The sequence below is a fragment of the Ipomoea nil genome, unplaced genomic scaffold (assembly GCF_001879475.1).
Source record: "Ipomoea nil cultivar Tokyo-kokei standard unplaced genomic scaffold, Asagao_1.1 scaffold3321, whole genome shotgun sequence".
Taxonomy (NCBI): domain Eukaryota; kingdom Viridiplantae; phylum Streptophyta; class Magnoliopsida; order Solanales; family Convolvulaceae; genus Ipomoea; species Ipomoea nil.
The window spans coordinates 1,839,789-1,860,963 of record NW_017619749.1 but is presented as its reverse complement, the minus strand read 5'-3'; the positions used below and the strand labels follow the sequence as shown (position 1 = coordinate 1,860,963).

General features: G+C 35.4%; 2 protein-coding genes across 7 annotated transcripts in view; both read right to left on the bottom strand.

Annotated features, from left to right (window-relative positions):
- Positions 1–15: 15 nt before the first annotated feature.
- LOC109170208 (kinesin-like protein KIN-4A) overlaps positions 16–21,175 on the bottom strand; it is a 32,304-nt gene continuing 11,144 nt past the window's right edge. Inside the window, exons 2-28 of one of the 6 annotated variants that reach the window (XM_019319211.1) lie at positions 17,010–17,013; positions 7,161–7,201; positions 6,925–7,050; positions 6,253–6,399; positions 5,991–6,140; positions 5,555–5,808; positions 5,168–5,355; positions 4,961–5,085; positions 4,784–4,820; positions 4,611–4,702; positions 4,396–4,506; positions 4,176–4,289; positions 3,988–4,075; positions 3,777–3,895; positions 3,432–3,530; positions 3,234–3,347; positions 2,930–3,127; positions 2,664–2,735; positions 2,433–2,526; positions 2,288–2,319; positions 2,102–2,199; positions 1,905–2,003; positions 1,596–1,817; positions 1,255–1,417; positions 918–1,052; positions 501–803; positions 16–415 (exon numbers count right to left, since the gene is read on the bottom strand). In XM_019319211.1, coding sequence (XP_019174756.1) covers positions 582–803; positions 918–1,052; positions 1,255–1,417; positions 1,596–1,817; positions 1,905–2,003; positions 2,102–2,199; positions 2,288–2,319; positions 2,433–2,526; positions 2,664–2,735; positions 2,930–3,127; positions 3,234–3,347; positions 3,432–3,530; positions 3,777–3,895; positions 3,988–4,075; positions 4,176–4,289; positions 4,396–4,506; positions 4,611–4,702; positions 4,784–4,820; positions 4,961–5,085; positions 5,168–5,355; positions 5,555–5,808; positions 5,991–6,140; positions 6,253–6,399; positions 6,925–7,050 — 3,099 coding nt within the window. In that variant the 5' untranslated portion in view covers positions 7,161–7,201; positions 17,010–17,013 and the 3' untranslated portion in view covers positions 16–415; positions 501–581. Of the gene's footprint in view, positions 416–500; positions 804–917; positions 1,053–1,254; positions 1,418–1,595; positions 1,818–1,904; positions 2,004–2,101; positions 2,200–2,287; positions 2,320–2,432; positions 2,527–2,663; positions 2,736–2,929; positions 3,128–3,233; positions 3,348–3,431; positions 3,531–3,776; positions 3,896–3,987; positions 4,076–4,175; positions 4,290–4,395; positions 4,507–4,610; positions 4,703–4,783; positions 4,821–4,960; positions 5,086–5,167; positions 5,356–5,554; positions 5,809–5,990; positions 6,141–6,252; positions 6,400–6,924; positions 7,403–17,009; positions 17,014–21,175 lie in introns of those variants that run through there. The other 5 variants (XM_019319210.1, XM_019319209.1, XM_019319213.1 and 2 more) reach the window with 5 other exon arrangements.
- Positions 17,620–19,832, bottom strand: LOC109170211. The gene is made up of 3 exons (XM_019319216.1): positions 19,728–19,832; positions 18,570–19,632; positions 17,620–18,319 (listed from the first exon to the last, which is right to left on the bottom strand). The coding sequence occupies exons 2-3, from the start codon at positions 19,459–19,461 to the stop codon at positions 17,817–17,819; spliced, it is 1,395 nt and encodes a 464-aa protein (XP_019174761.1). The 5' UTR covers positions 19,462–19,632; positions 19,728–19,832; the 3' UTR covers positions 17,620–17,816.

Below are 21,175 nucleotides of genomic sequence, written 5' to 3'. Positions count from 1 at the left end.
CTATGTAGTCTGAGATTGAGAAGGTTATGAAGTTTTATTTGTTATATCCTGAAATAAATACTGTGCTTACACACAAAACAGTGTACATTACAGATTTACACAGATCTGCTAAAGAATAGGGCTTTTCCACTGTTGATGTAACCTAAGAACTATACACAACTCTGGCAAGTTTTGTGAGTCAAAATCTAACACCAGCCACTTATTGCAATACTAACATTCATCTCTTACATGAGCTCTGTGGTTAATGACTTGCCCGCGCCTCTATGTAGCAGCAATACATTTCTGCATTTGTGGCTGCAGCTGATGATTGAATGTCAGAGTTACTCTCTTCACACAAAAAAAGAAAAAAATGCAGTGCAGTTCTTCTATTACAGCTGAAACAAATCTCCCCCCGAACCACCATGTAAAATGCAGCCTGCACGGTATGAACTTTTGATCACCAGCTGCAAGATTGCCCGATATAATGGTGAAGAATGAAGATGGCTTAGATGGGGTTTTACCTGCTCTTATTTCTGAACACTTAACCATTAATTGGGTGCTGAAAACGCGGGTCAGAAGAGAATATACACCACTCACACGAGCTAATGGCTACGTTTGATGTTAGGCAGAGTCAGTGTACGAGGTTTTGCCCTCATGATCGTTTCATCACTGTGTCTAATCAATTCGGATAGTCTCCAAGGCTTCTGCCATTTCCATTTGAACTGTAATAGCCATTGATGATGACTTCTCTTCCACCTCCATAGCTTACCCCCTTGCCCTATGATTGCTAACTTCTTCGTTGAAAGCTCTCCCATCGGCACCATCTGTCATCATCAGAATTTTAACACCAACCATTTGAAATGAGTATGGGCAAAATCTCGGGAAAGGCACCAAATAAAGGGCGGAAAAAAGAAGTCATCAAGTGTAAAAGGAAGAACCTTCCGAGATTGATTAACAAAGCTGGCCGATTCTGTAACCAAAGCATTAGCAATACCGGCTGTGTATTCGAGCTGTTTCTGTGCTGGCACAGACATTGGAGACAAGGCACCAGTCATGTCATGGTTAGAATTCCCCTGTTATATTAGTATTTAGTAACATCATAGTATGACAAGAGATAAGGAGTTTAAGGAAGCACAAATAAAGTGCCAAAGAGGATTATATCATCCACAACGACATCATTTTGAAAAGCATACGTCATGGAAACCATGGAAAACGATGGAATTGAACAGCTAAAATAATTGGCCAAGAACACAACAAAATATGTGAAAATCCTACCGAATCAGATGTGGCTAGTGCGATTGCAGCAGTTTGTTCTCGAACTTTGAGCTCCTTCTCGGCTTCCTTTCTTTTAATTTCACTCTGTTGCAATAAACCTACGAGCTCTTTCATTTGCATCTTCATTTCCTTAATTTCAAGTTCATTCTCCCACATTTGGCACCTATCGGAATAAGAGTTTATTTTAGCAAGCACAAGCAGATATATATTCTCTCTTTTTCATTCTTCTTTTAACCCTCATTCTAGTGGCTTCCTTTCTAGGGGAATTGAATTCTTTTTACAATGGGAGTAAGAGAAAAGAAGAAGCATTCAATTCAAAGATTTAGCAAGTCAGTTGATACCTTGCGTCTGCAAGAGAATTGAACATATATTGAAGCAAGTTTTTTGCGTCCCCCATTGAACGTAGTTGATTCCAACGCCCACGATTACTAAAGGCTCGCTCTCGCTCTTCTGCTTCTGAAAGTTGCGAGGCCATTGCAACTAATGAATTCGATGAAATGCCTAGCATATTCTCAAGAGAAGCAATTCGTGCCATTCTAGAATTCGGTGATACTGAAGATGCCCTGAAAACAATTGCAAGCAAATAGGTTAAGCAAGAAAAATAGAAGATAAAATGTGTTATAGCTGCAAATGAGAGACGAGTATTGCACCTAGATAAACCATTTTTCCCTCTTGGAGGGCTAATTCCTTTCGCGGCTAATTCATCAACTTGTCTCAGAACAGCAAGCTCTTCTGCCAATGCAGCTCGTCTGGAATATGCCAAAGTGAATATGATTATGTAAATCAGAATAAAATTTGCACTCGGAAACAAGAATGAGCATGGATGAACTTTAATTGGTTTACATACACTTGGCTCTGTTTCTCATATTCATAACGAACTTCATGAATATTGACCATTACTTCAAGCTCGTTATCAAGCCAACGCTGCAAGGACTTCTCGTTGCTCTGAAAGCAGATCATAGCAGTAACATACTTTCAGAATGTAGGTTTTGGCACATAAAATAACATTCGTTAAGAAAAGAGAGATCACTACCTGCCCATTAGCTCCATATCCATTGCTAGTCACTTGATTACCCCAAAAAAAAAAAAAAAAAAAAAAAAAAAAAAAAGGAATAAGAAGAAAAAGAAAACCAAACAAGCCTTCTTAAATTTGTCATGGATGTTAAAGGAAAGTAAACCTGAGTTTTCCCGAGCTGAAGATTTTCGTGCTTCTAGTAATTCTTTTAGCCTCTTAGTTGCCATTGCAGCCTCCTCGGTTTTTCTTTGAACAACCTGAGATACAGTTGCTTAGACATCAATGATTATAATCCAATCAATAGCTCGTCTAACCCATGGCCTTATAAACCCATATTTTTCTCTCTATTTTTTAAAATGTGGACTCTTAACACTAACAAAGATGATATTATTACCATCTTTTGACGCTGATTCAGAGCTAACAGTTTATGCCTCTCATACTCATTCCTTCTTCCCTCCTTCTTTAACTGCATTTCAAAAGAAAACACACATTCTATGGATCAGAGTACATATTACAAACTAATGAAATCCATAAACTGAAAAAGTAGATATTAAGAAGGAAAACATGCTATGCATATCTTATTCAAGCATTTAATACAATTAAATCAATATTTAAACATTTATAGCAAGATGGAGTCGGTAAAAGCAGCAGAGATTGGACCTGCATTAACTCCTTCTCCCGAGATGCCTTCCATTGCCGAAACTGTTCTGACTCTTGTTTGATCTTTTGTTGCAATCCTACCTTCTGTGCCTTGATGGACTGTATTTCGTCCTGTAATCTTTTTGCAGCTTCATCGCTCTTTTGTTTTTGCTTTAAAAGTTGAACCTGATTCTCTTGCTTCTTCTTCAGATCTTGTATCTGGTGTGAATATTATTAAAAACCTCTTTCAGTCAAAAGCATAAAAAAACAATCTTTTTCTCTAATTCAAAAAGGAAATTGTTAGTTAGATGGACATGGAACCCGCCTGTGCTTCAAGGGTTTTGAGCTTCTGGGCATGCATATCATGCAATTTCTGTGCGTGTCCATCGGAATTAGCAGCAAGGTTTTCAACCTCAGTTAACAAGCGGTCTCTATCTTGCTGACAGGTGAAGAAGGGACGGAGATCAATATCAAATGTCAGACAAAAAATGTGAAGTGCAAGTGTCTATAGGTCTAGGATCACCTCTACCACTCTTTTCTCCTCCTCGAGTTCTAGAAGCTTCTTTCCAAAATGTTGCTTAAGAGCCATCGTCTCCAACCCCCCATAGAGCTTCATCTCAGACTGGGAAATTCTCAGACAAATAAACGTTGGATTAATCACCATTTGCTTAAGAGCGAAGCGAAGGAAATTTGCATAAACATAAAAGTTTTCTTTAATCTAAAAGAGAACTCATCTAAATGATTGTGCTGCATAAGAACGAACAATAGACTCAAATTCGTATCTTCATATTCATACAAGAAAATATGAATGTGTAGAAAATACTCAATTGACAAATAAATACAAATGCACTCAAATACTTGAAGATACCTCTTTCTCTTCCAAACGCCTATTTAACTCATTCAACTCTTTGCCCATAGAATCTTGCAGAAGAGTATGGGTCCATTCTTTTTCTGCTTCTTCATCCAAACCTCCAGGATCACCTGCTGCTAGTATTTGTAAAAATGGATTATAAACCACTAATAAAAAACGAAATAGTTTATTCCACGTGATAGTTGGGATAATCATTGACTAATCTTACCACTTTCCACCATTGAATAATCAGAAGACTCCATACTTTGCAAGCCCCTTTTAAGCCCTTCACTTCTTACTGAAAAGGCACCGCTTACCTGGGGATAGAGATTGGAGTTTTCAATTTAATGACCCTTAGAGAGTAATTCCTATATTTATAAAACTGTTTTCATGAATATACAAAGGTTTAAGCTTTACATTAGCATCTATTCCACACGGCTCAGAGGCAGCACATTTGCTGCGGTACTCGTGTAGTTCCCGACTCAACTCTTCATTAGTTCTTTCAAGCCAACTAATCCTATCCTTCAATGCCTGCAAAATCAATGTATAATCAACCTTTTCCATGGATAATGAAGCGGGAATGCTACCCATGACTCATATTTTAACAATGGGTATAAGGAAACAAATGTATGCACACCTGCATTTCATCAGACAAAGAACCTCCTCCTCGAGCACAAAGTTCTGCCTGTAAATACTCCAGTTGTTGACGCATTTTCAGCATCTCATTGGATAACGGATCTCTGTTAATCTGGTTGATGAGTGAAAAAAAGAAGAAGCTAAGAACCATATTCCAATCTAAACCCATGGAAATGTCGATAAAGTAAAAGGGATTTTTTTTGGGGGGGTACTTACAATTGGTTTGTTCTGTATGTTACGAGCCCGATTTGCATACTTCAGAGTGTTAAGAGTTTCTTCAGCATTTATATCAGCAGGGCTAATGCATGCTGGAAAATACATGGATTCATATGTATATAAGCACAAATAAGTAAATAATCCACTACTTTCTATGAGAAAAAAAAAAATACCTATCATCACAGTTCTACTGTTACCACCAAGTGAGTCCTGCCAATTTCAAAAAAAATTTGGTTAGGACAAATTACTTGATATAGCAAAATTTTAGGAGCATATTGTTAGAGTAGCAAAATTATTTTAGGAATACTAAGAATTCAATCAAGAAAGTTATCTGTTAGTGAAAATCAAACCTGCAATAGTCGTGTGAGTTTACTATCCCGGTATGGAACGTGTACACCTTCTTTCCGCTTTTTCTCATCACCTAGCGCGCTAATAACATTTCCAAGAGCAAGAAGTCCCTTGTTAATGTGAACTCCTGTTAATGAAAATCCTCTCAACAACTTCATAATAACTAAGTTGTTCTAGAAAATATAATACACGAGAAAAGTTACACGGACCTTCTTTAAAACGGAGACCATCAGATCCTGTTCGTTTTGCTCGTTCTGATCCAGCAAGATCGACCAAATGCAACTTGGCACACAGATATTCTTCAGTCAAGCAGTCACTAGTATTTCCATCACTCGAAACCATCGAATTCATCTTGCGCATCTGCTCTACTGTAATGGTGAAGATGGCATGAGAGCGACTGAAAAAGGAAACAATTTAACAGTCAGTAGTGTGGAAAAAGACCTTATCGGTCATTCAACTGGGCTATAATGCACATGAGATAAACCACACTAATAGATTGAATCCAATAAATTATTTAGTCTAACCAATGGCCTTATAAACCCATATGTTTTCTCTTAATTTTTCAATGTGGGACTCTTTAACATATATTAACCAACCTTGACTGGTTATTCATGTTTGTGCTGCCTGTTGCCCTGCTCAATGATCCTTGCTCCAGACACTCAGCCATTTCTTTCAAATTTCTCACACTACGCTCAGTAGACCCTGCCAAAGTAATTACACCATTTGATGTTTCACGAATTTGTATTGGCGGTTTCCCAGGGATGTGTACCTTCCCAACATGACCGTTTGCTGTCTCTGATTTGCTAACAGAACTTGAATCTAGCAAATCTCGTACTTCTTCTTTATGTATCTGTATACAACGAGAGCTTCATTACACACTGCCATTGGTTTGAGCACAAACATTCCATAAACTATATATATGGATATGGAGTTGATTATAGGCTTATAGCCTATAATCTTTAACTCACTCGTTGAGAGCTACAAAGTAAAACATGCAAACCATCGTTTCAAAGGAGAGTGAAAAGGGTAAACCTCAATGTATGAGACGTGCAGTTGGAATTCGGTTTGGTGCTTCAAGGTTTCAATTTTGCCGAACAAAGCGTTCATAACTTGGGGAATAAGTCCTGTTTGGCATCCATCTTTGAAACCTGTACCCATGGTGTACGTCTTTCCTGAACCTGTCTGTGTTATGCTTAAATGTCAGTTCACGTGTCTATGAAATAAAAGGAACCTTCAAACGCACTTCCATTAGATACACATACATACAAGTGATCTTACTAAAGGCAAAGATTACCTGACCATAGGCCAGAACAGTGGCATTATAGCCTTGGAACAAACCATCAACAAGAGGAGCAACACACTCTTCATACATGGAAGACGGGGTAGAGCCAGTGCTACCGTAAACATGATCAAAAGTAAACGAATGTGAGCCTATTAACACCTGCATAACGAGCATAATCAGCAGCAGAATTGTAAATTGGAAATTGGCCATTCTCAAACTCTAATTTCTTGTTAACCAATCAAAATTCAATGACAATGAACTTTCAGATGTTATAAGCTTGTTTATGGAAGGGGCATATCAACTATCCATATTCATAAATTTAAAAACTATTAGGCTTTCCTTATAAAATAAAAATGTAAAAGAGCAAAAATTCCCTGAAAGAAAGACCTTCAATGCTGAAATGTACATGACTATCAGACAGTAATGCTAGAGACTAAAATCAGAAAACACTGGGATCATATGAATACCAAATCCCAAACTGATACATGCAGAAGTTCCAAATTTCCCAGAAGAAAAGCTAGAGTCTTTGAGAACTCCAGCACCATAACAAGATCTAGATCTCCCAAAAACCATGAATTTTGATGGAAAATGCCATAATAAAGCAACTCCAATAACAACACATCATCAAAGACATTAAATTCGCAGCAATTCAGCCCAGAATCATATAATGGGCAGTGAAAGTACCTGAGGCTTCCCAGGGACCACAGTAACACAATCTTTACAACCCTGAAGCTTTTCATCTCCAATGAGTGGCCTAATATGAACTGCAACTTTCACAGAACAATCCTCCCCAGAATTAGGAGCTTCCATCGAAAACACTATCCCCAGCCAGGCACTTTGCTGGAGGGAATATAATTGAAGAAGAAAGAGCCAAACAAAGGAGGGGAAGTGGGCAAAAATGTGTTTAGTTTGTGAGTTGGAAAAAACAGTTAGCCAAGAAGTAGAGAGCAAGTTTAGGGACCTGAAACTGATGCTGCAACTATACACAGTGAAAGAGAGAGATGGAAGAAACGCCAAGAAACTATAAGGAGAATGAAAGAAAAAAAAAAAAAAGCAAACCGCAGAGAGAGGGGGGAAATAAAGGAAAAGGGTAGTTGAGAGATTGAACAAATGCTTGGAGGTGTATTCCAGAAGATTCAGTGTGTGCAGTGTGTGTGTATTTAGCCCAAACAGTAATTACTACTACAGTGACAACCTCAGCTAATTCTTGTCAAACAGCTAGCTTTCTTTTTCTACCCCACAAAAACAAAATTTTCTCATCCTCATATTTTAACTCTACAAAATAATAAAGAAATAAATTACAATGACTTAAACGACTCATTAGATAAAAAAGATCAATATTTATATTTGTATAGAATACATTTATACTGAAATTATCAAATTCTTACACAGAATCTATGATTCGACAACCTCAGCGAAATTCTTGGTCGACGCTGCAATACGGCACAGAACAGATACAAGGTAGTTTGAGTTCCCAGCTAATGACGACTCACCGAGGAAGGTGTTGTTTTAATTGACTTGACAGAAATGCCCTTGGCGGCTCGTAACGGCTATTCTAGTTTCCCGTCGAAAACCGCAACAGTTGTCCGTGCCACTTTCGGTCGGTGCGGTATTTACATGTTTGCCCTTTTTGTTAGTTTTATCACATTTAAGGGGATTAAGAGTTAAGACTAATCCTTTATTATTAATCACAACTTATTAACATTTTTTTTCTCTGTTATTTTCATGGCGGGGAAAAAGGCGTGTCATAGACAGCGCAAAACCATGTGATGCAGAATCCTTCACGAACTCGGAGAGTTGATTTTGGCACAGCCGCCCATGGAACTATGGTCGGCTCCGACCATTTCCCCACGTACGTTTGGATTAACAAATCACCTATGTTTACATTTATTTAATCATTCAGTTTATTTTTAAAACCAATAATTTTGAGATAGTCCATAAGTAAATGTTAATGTAACTTCACATAATAGATGAATGATAGAATACGTTAATGTAATTTCTATTTTGTTGTTTGGTTCATTTTTTCAAATCAACAATATTGAGACAATTGATAAACAGATATTAATACAACTTTGCATAACGCGTATAGAATGGATAATTTATTCTATGATCTGGTTCATTAGTTGGCGATTAATACAATTTCGTATTAATCTCAGAAGTCACTACTTATATAGCATAATAGCAATATATAATTCTTTTTCTGCTTAAAAAAAAAAAAAATCATTGAGACACATTATTATTTTCTATTAATTTGTTTTCTAAATGCAAATATATTATTGCATGGGGAGGGATGTTGAAAAGTGGTGATGCATCTCAATAATTCAGCCAAAAATGCTTGAATGGGCAACAAACAATTTTCTAGTTCATTTAATGATAGTGATGGGCATTTTTCTATTTTTAATAATTTCTTTTTTCCTTTATTTAATGAAATGATAGTCTAGTATCAAGATTGTGGTTTTTGTCGATATAAGTTCATCAAAATGCATAAAGTAAAATTTAAATAATATTAAAGAATATTCTTTTAAATCTAATACCACATATAGGGCTCTCAAAAGCTAGCACAAATTATTATTTTGTTAAATTTAGTATCATATAATAGGTGGGGCCGTAGTCTAGTGTGCATAGGGTGTTAGAATTTGTGTGCATAATTGAGTACACTAGACGCTAAAATGAATTTTTAGAATGGGAAATATAAATGGTCAAAACTATTTTGTTTATGTTCGATAGGTCCAACAAAATTAGATGTGTGATAATAAGCAACTAGTATAAATTCATTATTTAATTGAAGACATATTAATTTATAGAAAATTTTCATAATGTTTCTTACTCCGACGTCTCTTTTTTGCCAACATCCTAATGATCAAATCCGCCACGCAAGATCTCTATAATGTTGTTTACATCACATCTATATTTGCAAACTATTACATAAAAGCGAAGTTTATTCCTGCATTATATAGATAGTGACAGTAAGTTTTCCTAATCACCCAAAAAACATAAAAATATTTCAATAGCTAAAGCTTATTATATATATTTTTTTTGTTATAGTTTACTTTTCCTCCCTCATTTAAATAAAATCACTGTGAATCAAATTAAAGAGTGAATTCGTAGAAGTAATTTTTATAAAAAAGTCTGCATGGGCAGCTCAGTAGGTCATGGAACAATAACTCGGGATCGAGTCTCACAAGCAGCGACAGTGTGGGAGCAACCTCTTAAAGTGAGAATAGCACATCGTGTGCAGTAAGTAAAAGTCTAGCTTCTGTGTCCGGTCATATGCTTTGTCGGGCCGGGATCGTAGAAGGCTCTTGGAGTCGGAGATTCAACTTTTTGGGAACAATTTTTATAGAGAAAAATATAGGCACAAGTGTCAAATAGGCCCATCTACTACTGCGAAGTGCTCAATTTTCACCACGAACTAAATTAAGTGTCAAATAGGTCCATCTACGAGTTAAATTTGTTCAATTGACTTTTTTTACAGGTTAATAACAGGTTGCCTATTTAATTATTAAAATAAATAAAATAAAATAAAATAAAAAGAATACAGCCGGGAGGACAACCGGTGGTTGTATTCTTTTTTTCTTTTTTTTTTTTATAATAATTTTTAAATTATTTTGAAATTATTTTTTCAATAATTGAATTGGTAACCTGCAAAAAAAAAAAAGTCAATTACCTACAAAAAAGTTAATTGAACAAATTTAGTAGGTAAGTGTGGTTAATTAGCCTTTAACTTAATTCAAGGTGGGAATTGAGTACTTAACAATAGTACATGGGCTTATTTGACACTTCTCCCAAAAATATATAATATTTCTTGGCAAGTTGGCATAGATCTTTCCCCAACTTTTAAAAATTGCAAAAAATGGGGAGTATATTAGGCAAGGAAGAAGCTATGTGAAAGGCTTAAAAGGGCATCTAGAAGGCTAGCACATAGACTCATCGTTAATAATAGGATTAGAGCTTAATTACATGCATTATATTTTCCTAATTTGTAAACTAACTACATTGCCCATCTACTCCATTTATGTATAAATGGACCCATACTTTATTAGGCATTAATTAACCCCTCACCACCCCAACCATATATAATGCAACATACATAAATTAATAGAATAATATTGTAAATCTTTTCTAATTTAACTAAAGATCTCAAGTGACCAGTAGTTGTTTCATTAATGTATCTTCACTGTCCGCATGGGCAACTCAGTTGGTCACAGTAATAATTCGGGATCAAATCTTACCAGCAGTAGTGTGGAAGCAACCTCTCAAAGTGAGAGGACTCCTTGTGCGCAGTAAGCAAAGATCTAGCCTTTGTGTTACCATGATTTACATCCCCCCATATGCTTTGTCAACCTGAGACCTAGAGAACCTTTGGGGTTGAGGATTCTACATTTTATGAACAATTAATGCATCTTCACATCAATCACAACATAATAATTGTGGGTGCATCTTAAAGTTTATTTTTTTTCGTCTTTTTGGCAATTGTCATTATATATGGAGGTCAAGGTTTTTGTAATCACAAGTGCATCATATGAATGTTAAGTGGGAAATTAAATAGAGATTAGAAGGGTTTTTTAATTAATGCACTGTGGTTAATTAGTAGATGGCCTGGCCAAGTGGCCAATGGTCACTTTCATCTGACTAGAAACGAAGAAACGTCCACAAGTTTTGGTGCACAAATATCAACATACACATATACGCCAAACCATTTATTCAATGATTTTAATTTGGAGTGTACCATAAGGTTAGGAGTCTTGAGAGTTGAGACTGAAAGGTCAGGTACTGTAGAAAGTGCCCTGCTTACCCATTTATTTAATCGTGGTCGTTACGGCATACATATGTATGTTCCAACTCCTCATCAATCTCGTACTAATTTAAGCAATTCAAACCCATTTTACTTTAATCAACGTCTTTTAATTAAGTAGGATTTTAGATGAATTATAATTTTTTTTTTTTTTTAAGTCCAAACTCCAAATCAATCTAAAAAGGACGACTTGGATCGGATCATCCGATCTGTGTTGCAACACATAGTACATTAACAGCTCAGAGTGTACTCCGTCGGCCGGGCAAGAATACACATATGGCTTCTTCAACAACGTTAAAATGGTGTCCCCTATACTCAAGCATGGGTAGGGTGACTCACATTATATTAGTCAATTATTAACCATGCGTACGTACGTTCATATATATATTTGCTCCAATTCATCATTTAAATCAAGGGAAAATGGCACTTTTCCCCCCTGAGTTATATACTTATAGTACTTTTTCTCCCTCAATTATTTAAGTGGCTCTTTTCCCCCCTAAAATGTTAAATGGACATATTTACCCTTAAAATAAATATTTAAAATAAATATTTCATTTATTTTTCTTCTCCAACAAATTATTACTGTAATTTGGTTCAAACCAAACAGATACTATAGCAACCAAACCAAAATATTCCAATTACAATTTAGAATCAAAACGCGATATTTAGAGTTTATTAAAATCGCAAATCGAAATGGCCGGTTCATGTTCCGAACTGAAAAAATAAAATACATTTATTGTTGAATTTAGACTATTTTAAAATAAAATTTAAAATAAAGACGGTTCAAAATCGCGAACCGGATCCGGAACCGCCGGTTCACGGTTCATGATCCAGTTTTTTTGGTTCATAAATTTAATAAATTGAAATCTAAATATTAGATTCTAGATCTGAATCATATCCGAAAACTTTTAATTCGATTGCTATAGTGTCCGGTTCAGTTCGAACCGAACCGTGGTCATTGCTACATATACACAATAATTTGTTGGAGAAATAAAATAAATAAAATGTTTACTTTAAGGGTAGAAATGTCAATTTAATATATCAGGGGGAAAAACCACCACTTTTAAAATAATTGAGGGGGCTAATGTGCTTACATAAATAATTGAGGGGGAAAAAGTGCTATAAGTATATAACTTAGGGGGAAAAAGTGTCATTTTCCCTTTAAATCAATTTTTTAATATAAATATTATCATATCGTCAAATAATATAAAGAGTGTCGATCATAATAATTTTTGTTGGTTTTAAAAATAATGGGTTTAGCATTTTATGCATGAATGCGACCACACTTTGATAACAAATGTGGATAAGATTTTTTTTATTTTGTATTTTAAATGCATGAAACCTGCTATGCATGAGATTGATGAGTGGTCCATGACGTTCAAGACTGGAAAACAAGGTAAGATTAACGTCTTAGCTGTAGCACACGGCGGTTACGTTGCTTAGTGGTCCACATAATTTGGGCGGTCAACATGCAGCAATAACACATCAAAACCTAAACCGGCACAAAAAAGCTGTAAATCCCAAACCAACCCGCCCAGCCAGCTAGCTCCAAAGCTTCTATCTTGACAACGTAATTGTTGGAGCAGAAAGTTGTTGGAGCGACCATTTGTTACGTTGTAATAACACTTTCTGGCCTTACTAAGTTGGAGCTTTTGAAACATGGAAACATGGTAATTACACATGAAACGATTAACTGCATGTATAGAATATATTAATCACAAAACATATTGGTTCTGTTTGGTAAATGGTTAGCTGATAGCTGATAGCTGATAGCTGGTTGGGTTAATTAATTAGAGGGTTAAGTAGTTGATAACATTAGTTGATTGTAGAAAGGTGTTTAGTAAATTAGCTATTAATTAGTTGATAACTGTTTGGTATAATGTATTTTCTTAAAAAGTTAATTAAAAAAAGTTGTTTTAAGCAGTTTTTTTTTTTAATTTTAGCATTTTGGAGTTACAAAAAGCTAATTAACCAAATACTTATTATATTGATTTTTTAACCAAGTCAAACAATTAATAGTGGTCAAATAAGTCAAAATTGGCTGATAAGCTAACTATTTTACTAAATATGGCCATTATCTGTTTGCAGTTACAATATATTATGTGTCTGTAATTAACATATTTTGTACTGCAATTACTAGTTTATGCATATGTCTGTAATTATCATTTTATGTGTCTTCAATTTAACATACACATAAATGAGTAACTGCAGGTACAGAATATATCAACTGTAGACACATAATTTTTGGACCAAAATTCACAATGCAATATATAAGGGTTGATTGAGAGTGATTGAATCGTTAACTGTTGTTCTATCAAATAGAGTTTTTTGATGAGGAGTGACTCGAGCCGATTTTGATCAGTCTCAAGCTAAGACAGATCAAAGACGAGACAGTATAGTAGAATAGAAGTGAAGCATCTATACTGGCAATATACTCAACTACACTAAATGACACTTGCTTTTAATTTGCACATATAAAGAAATGAGAAATGTTCCTAGGCCGACATCTTCATCCACAAGTAAGAATAGTCTGCGCAGGAGCTTTTAGAGTTGATAGAAACAATTGATTATTATATGGACGAATTCAATTCAATTCAATTCAATTCCCCCTACACATCCCTCTCCATCTTTCCTTTTCTTGACCTAACTCTTTGTTCCTATGATTTTTTCCCTTTCTTACGTTACTACCTAAATTAAATACCCAATCTCCCTAAATTAAACCTTGTGCAAATTAGTTTTAATTTGTCATAATTGGAAAGTAAGCCACCTTTCTATTTTCATTATTCTTATGCCATTATCAAACAATGCAAAAAGCTAGGGATTAATTAACAGTTAACACAGCGACTTAACACTTGCCGCCGTAATTAATTAAGCCTGCTCTTAATCCTACAATAGCTTCCACTTTAGGGTCATAAATCCCTCTCAATCTCCTACGTGGCCATATACATCAAATGCAAAAAAGAACAATATAAATAGAAAATGATGTAAGGATCATAAATCCCTTTCTTGAGTTAAGTTGATCCCGTCCCTAAACTTTAACCTTGATTATGTTAGTTTATCTCACACATACACACACATATAATTATTTTTGTAATTATATATTTTTTTATTTTTATTATGCTAGGTTAGCATATAAAATAATTTTGTTTCTCAAGTTCAATATTTTAGTTAATATTTTAAAATCATGTAATTATATATGATACCGTTATCTTATTTATTTATTTTAATTTTAAAATTTATTAAAATATATGAAAATATGTTAAGGATATTATAGTGTATGAATAAAAGATAACCCTAAACCAAACATGATTATATTACATACCCCAATTTTAACCAAACACATGAATCTAACATTCCCAGTAATCTAACATTCCCAGCAATCTAACATTCCCTAAGGTAATCTAACATTCCGTGAACCAAATGACCCCTAACTCTAATACTAATTCCTGAATTTTTTTGTAAATTTTGATCCAGATCAGAACTTTTTAACATGAGGTTTCTTTAAGAGTTAATCCTATGATCTTAGAGTTGCATTAACCATCCGTTTATCAAGTGTTCTTTTGATTTTAAATTAAACTTACTATAAATTTGAAAAGAAATAATATTTTTGACAACACATGTAACATAAACGCTAGTCATTAAGAATTTCCTTGCAATATATATTTTGGTTTAGAATTTTTTAACATGGTGTACCTTGCAAGAATTCATCATCTGATTTTGTAGTTGTATTAATAGTACGGTCGTCCATTTACCAACTATTTCAAACTCATTATTTTAGCAAAGGGTTTTGAGTTAGGCATGGTAATGTAAAGGTGAAAGCCCAGGAAGGGATGACAATCTAGGCTGATTTGAGCCGATCAACTATGAGCAAGTTAGACTAATTTATCTTTTTATTATTGACCTTTGTTAGTTAATATCACAATATTAGTTTAATCTATAGTTCACATTTGAACAATAACGACAAATTTTATTGTAAATCAAAAGAATGGAGGACAAAGTCACATGATTGATATAAGTTCAATGTGTTTAGAACCAATAAAATGATATGATTTTGGTGTTTGGGTACCTAGCTACATTATATTAGTATTAGAAAGAGATGGAGGGGTGAGGTACAGTGGTGGTGTCCACAATGGCAGACTTTATGCCCAACTCGATCAATCCCTCTCATCTTTTTCCCCCTTTGTGCTTTCTACACATGTCCAACTTTGCAATATCACATGCCTCTCCCAATCTCAACCCTTGTTCTCATCATCCTTCTTTTCCACTTCTTTTATCTTTCATGCATGACATCATTCCCATACCTCCATCGCTCATTAATCCTAATACAAATGTCTTATATCTAATTAGTTTTTAATTTATCCGTTTATCTTTCCATAAAAGCTGTCTATTGACCTTTTTAATTTGAAATGATCGGATATGGACAACCTAAGCATACATTGAACATGTGATCATCTGCAAATGAAAATGGTACTCCGTATTTGATTCCTCCGATGCAATCATGGTACCTCTGGTCCCTCTGATCTTGCAATCTGAATATGGTTCCCTTAGATTTTGTTTTGGTTATCTTCCGTGCATCATCGTTTTAATCCTTTTCTTGGATTGATATTTGATGTCTGCAACAAGCCCAACTTCTGGCCCATAAGATATTGTAACCTGGATTTTTGGGTTTGTTGCTAAATATTCATCAATGGATGTTTGCCCTTAATTCGCAGGTTGGCACTTCAAAGATTTGATGAATTATCCAGGTAGCCCAAGCCCAAGGGTTGCGTCTTGCGAGGCCCTTAATCCAAAACTACCTAAGAAATGGTGCATTTAAGATAGCGATTAGGACAACTCACCACTATGACCATGTTTGATAAATGGCTGTTAGCTGTTAGTTAATTGTATTAATTAAAAGGTATAACTAGTTGATAACATTAACTGATTGTAGAAAATATTTGACAAATTAATTGTTAGTTGATAACTATTTAGTATAATTTTTTGAAAAAATTATTTTAAACAACTTTTTAAATTTTAACATTTTAAATTAAATATTTAACAAAATTAAATAATTAATAATGATTAAATAAGTTAAAATTAACTGATAGACTAATTATTTTATCAAACAAAATCCAATGTTTTCCATTAACTAGTGCTTTTACTTTTAATTCATTAGTGTTTTAACAACGTCAACCCACAATTAATTAAAGAATAAATTAAAATTCCCAAGGCACGCACGCTTTTGAAACAGCGGTCATGTTCATGCATCTTAATTCGCAATTGCCAACACCGACGCATCCTAATCAAGATTACACAACTCACCGCCATCTTCATCTTTTTCATCTTCTTTACTCTTTCCAATACCATTCAAAAGGACATCTGGAAATCACAACCACCATTTCCCAATACCTTTGAAATCAGAGAGACATGAAAAAAGGGGAAACACAAACAAACTGATTCTCGTATGAAAATATTCCAAATATGATTGTGGTTTCTATCTGGATCAATGTTAATAATATTCAGTATAATTATATATAATATACTCCGTATTTAATTACATTATTAAATTTAGTGTTATTAATAATACTCAATACAATTATATAATATATATTTAACTATATAAGCACAGTTTGTATTCGTATTGATAAAATAAACATAAAGTGACATAGAATTAAGTACCTCCTAGGAAAAAGGGGCTATACCAAAACCTATGTAGTTGTGACACGTTTCAAATTCCCACTAAATACAATGTTTAATAGATCGAGACAAAAACAAAATTGTAGCATAAGGGTTTTCTAGTTGAGTTTTTTGCACTTTTAGTCCCACGACTATAGTGGCACTGGCAGAATTGATCCACGACTTTTGAACTTTGCAATTTTAGTCCACGACTATTGATTTTTTTTGTAAAAATGGTCCTTCCGGCCACTTTTCCGTCAAAATTTCACCGGAAAAAAAAAATTCTCTATTTTTAACCGGGTTAAAATTGACATTTTACTTATCTCAAAAAATTAAAAGAAAAAAATTGATATTTGACTACATACAATATTACTGGGCTACATATTACTGCCCTAGGCAGCGGAGTACATGTACCACTCCAATCCTACTGCCGGATAACCCAACTAGCCCGGGGAACGCCACGGGCGCTCCGCTGCTTACTGACAGCCCTGCCTGCTCTAGGAACTCCGCCGCCTGGGGCAGTAGTATGTAGCCCAGTAATATTGTATGTGGTCAAATATCAATTTTTTTCTTTTAATTTTTTGAGATAAGTAAAATGTCAATTTTAACCCGGCTAAAAATGGAGAATTTTTTTTTCCGGTGAAATTTTGACGGAAAAGTGGCCGGAAGGACCATTTTTGCAAAAAAATCAATAGTCGTGGACTAAAATTGCAAGGTTCAAAAGTCGTGGATCAATTCTGCCAGTGCCACTATAGTCGTGGGACTAAAAGTGCAAAAAACTCTTTTCTAGTTCAACTTTTTATGTAATTTGTGTATTATTACACAATAACAAAATTTACTCTATGCACACATTCGGACAGTGATGACAAATTTCCTTGTTATCCAATATAGAGATACACATTGTAAAAAAACTACCATATGCAAGGGGGTAAATTTTGTGGATCATTTTGCTTATCTACACAAATGAATATTTTTCTGGTTACAAGGAAGGCAATTCACACAAAATTTTGCAGCCTTCATTCAAGAGAAAAGAGGGGAAAACAAGAAACTAATTAACATGCACAAGCAAAGTATGATTAAAAGAAATGATCTAATCTAATGATGTTTTGTTAGGATGATGATGATGCTATAGAGTGTTGGGATTTTTCCCTGAACTATCCAACACAATTTCAAACAGCTCCCCTTCAGATTCCAAGTCATCAAAATCTATCTGCTTCAGATTATTCACACTGTTGCCATTGCTCCTTGCTGCAGTTGCGCTTCTGTTCAGCCACTGGGAATCGATTCTCCCCATGGAGAAAAGCTCCTTGCTGTCTTCATACCCTATAGCTGCTGGAGAATTGCTTGCCAGAGGCCCAATGAAGCATGGGTTTGGAGTTCTCTGCAGATTTGCAGCTGCATATTTGAATGCACTCTGCCCAAGATTCACCACAACCATTATGTCAGCATTTGCAGCTAAAGTTGGGTACAATGGGTTCCCAAATTCCTCGGATTTGCAGTGGATTTCATGGATAAGCTGTGAATCCACTGTGAAGAATACCTTCTTCTGGGTTGGATTGTACCCACACCCAATCACTTTCTCTGCTGTCCCCCATTCTTCCTTTTCTGATTCATTCACTAACATCATCCCTAAACACATCAAAACAAAGGTAAGTATATCATTGTTGAGCATATAGCCATTAATGTGCAATTCAACTATCAGAGCCATGCCAAAGGTCATGGGTTCAAATCTCAGCACCACCCATAAGCGACTACGGTTCACGTGTTGCTTAAACCCACTCCACTATCAGCTTAGGCTTTTAGTTGGGCTGGAATACATGTATCTGCAAATGATGTTTGGTTGTGGGAAATGAAAAGTAGGATGATGTTTGTTTCTTACCATCAAGACAGACAGAACCGTTGGAGTTGAATCCAATGGAACCAGGATAGCTCCCAGGAAGCTTCAATGGAAGAGAACCAGTTCCACTTAGCCCTACAGACAGGGCAACATGGTTCCTGATTTCCTTTCCATCGCCGATTGATTCATGAAGGCCGCGGTTCTTGGGTGTTTTTGCATTAATGTCGTCTGGGATAAGCTTAATTTTGTCATCTTGTGATCGCCGGCTGTCTTCTTGATCATCACAGGGAAAGACTGTGATCTCAAAATAAGCTTCTTGTGGGAACGGTGAAGCTCCCAATAATGGCGGACCTGGCAACGGGAGACAAGTCTTGATTACGGACGAAACGGGAGCGCCGCCCATTGCCGTGAAATTGTGTCTGCTGCTCGTGATTCTCTTCAGGACGCCGGAGTTACGCCGGAATTGGATTTTCTGCATGAAATCAGCCGACCCCGGGGAGACTTCCCAGCTTATCTTCACCTCCGTTTGATTACCATGGTCGCCGGGTCCGCAGGCGCCCAACAACGACCTCGCCGATTTAACGGACGTCGACGGCGTGTAGGCCGTGAAACCGAACTGCGACCACCCGTTCTCGACGGCGTCCGTGACTAAGGACGGGTGATCCGCCCAACTGAAAAACGGCTTCGCCGACGGCCCCCGCCGGAAAACGTAGTAATTGGTTTTCTTGGTGCCGTTTCTGTCGAGATGATGAAGACTCACATGGTGAACCTGAGATACCGATCTCCCCGCCGGCCCAACCTCCATAATCTCCGATCGCCGTTCTTCAACCCTTCCTCTCCCACGACAACATGCTTTCCGGACAACCATAATCACCAGAGAAACAAGAACTCCGGTCGACACCGCCGCCAACGTGATCTTCAACCATCCCTGCATCTCTCCGGCCACCTTCTTCCTCAATCCTCACCCACTTCAAATTAAACTCCTCACTTTTCTGGGAAATTATTCTTCTTGAAAAGAGCAAAAGATGTACAGAGAGGAACATAGATGCCTTTTGTTCAACATAAATATGAGGGCAGGCGTGGACTATGAACGATTCAAGAAAGGCTGCAACAGTGAACAAAAAAGACAGAAAAATTTTACTTCATTTCTGCTAAATACCCATAAACCCAAAAACTAAAATCAATTACACCAAGTCAAACCATGATTCCAGAAACCTCGTATGAATTTCAGAGGACAAAATTTGAAGATCCTCACGTGTGTCAAAGATCATATGAGGTCGGTTTTTTACCCACGGTGACTGTTTTATATTGGGGTTTAATTAGTTGTCTTTGTTGACTTGTGTATATCATAAATATATTTATTTATTACGTTTAAAACCGATGCATATTCTCTGCATAATAAATAGAAACGTGTTTTCAACGAGAGGGGGTTAAAGGTATGACCTTCTAGATAAGTTAAGATATTGAAGGATTATAATTTTGAATTTTTTTTTCTAATATTTGTTGTTTCAATCAAATTAATTGATTAGGAATTTGATAGTGTAAATAGACATTGATATAGGAATTTGTTGCAGTGTAATAAATGGAATAGAGTGTGTAAAATAAATAGGACAATCAGTTAAACTTGGGATGATCAGGTATTATTATATAGAATAAGATAAGATGAGTATAATGAAAATGAGTACTAGATGATCCTTGAGTCGGGATCAAACGAATTACTTATATTGCACATAGAATCAGTATACACTAAGTCGGTTCTCTGTCGTGCCTCCACGCATCTTCTCTTGACTGACTCATCAAGTCGAGTAGGTGGTCCAATTGTGGTTGACGCCTAACCGTGCTTTTTTTCTTCTTTGTCCGTGAATTCCTTGATTCTAGTCAAGTATATTTAAAGGTGCAAGTCTAGCTACTAGACAGACCGAATATGTATAACTCACCCGAACATTTTTAAATTGTCAAGATATAATAATAAATTATATTTCAATCATATAACTGGTCATGAATTATTATCAAATTACTTATTAAGATGTTAAATTTTTCATAATTAATTAAAACATGTTTATTACGAAGTAATTTTTAACCTTATAATATAAATCTAAACTAATCACCTTTTAGATTACTAACACTGTGTAATAGTCATGTAATAATATTGATATAATTGGGAAGAATGTAATATTGATATAATCATCCAAATGCACGATATTGATTATGTTTTTTTTTTCCCTTTTAAAAATAGCATTAAAAACCTTGTTGTTAGTCAAAACATAATTAATGTTTTGCCGACCGTTTCTTGAATAATTAATTGCAAATTAGGTAGACGTGCAAATGATAAAGATGTTGCCATCAAATCGAAGTAAAGCATAACCAAAAGAGTTGCATCCCTTAAGCCATTGAGGTTTGGGACAAAAAATGCAATTCAATAATAACCTTCCAATTATTCGCGGTACAAATATAATCATTAATTTTTAATGAAATTATAAATTTAGTATTTTTGTTATCACATTTTACATATCTTGTTTATTATTTATTTGTTAAACACTATTGTTATTGGCTGAAAAGTCCAAGCTAACCGGGAAATCTATTCCAAATTGCCGACTTCAATCAAAGATGAAGACTTAGGTAGCCAAAGATCGTGGCTGAGGTTGAGG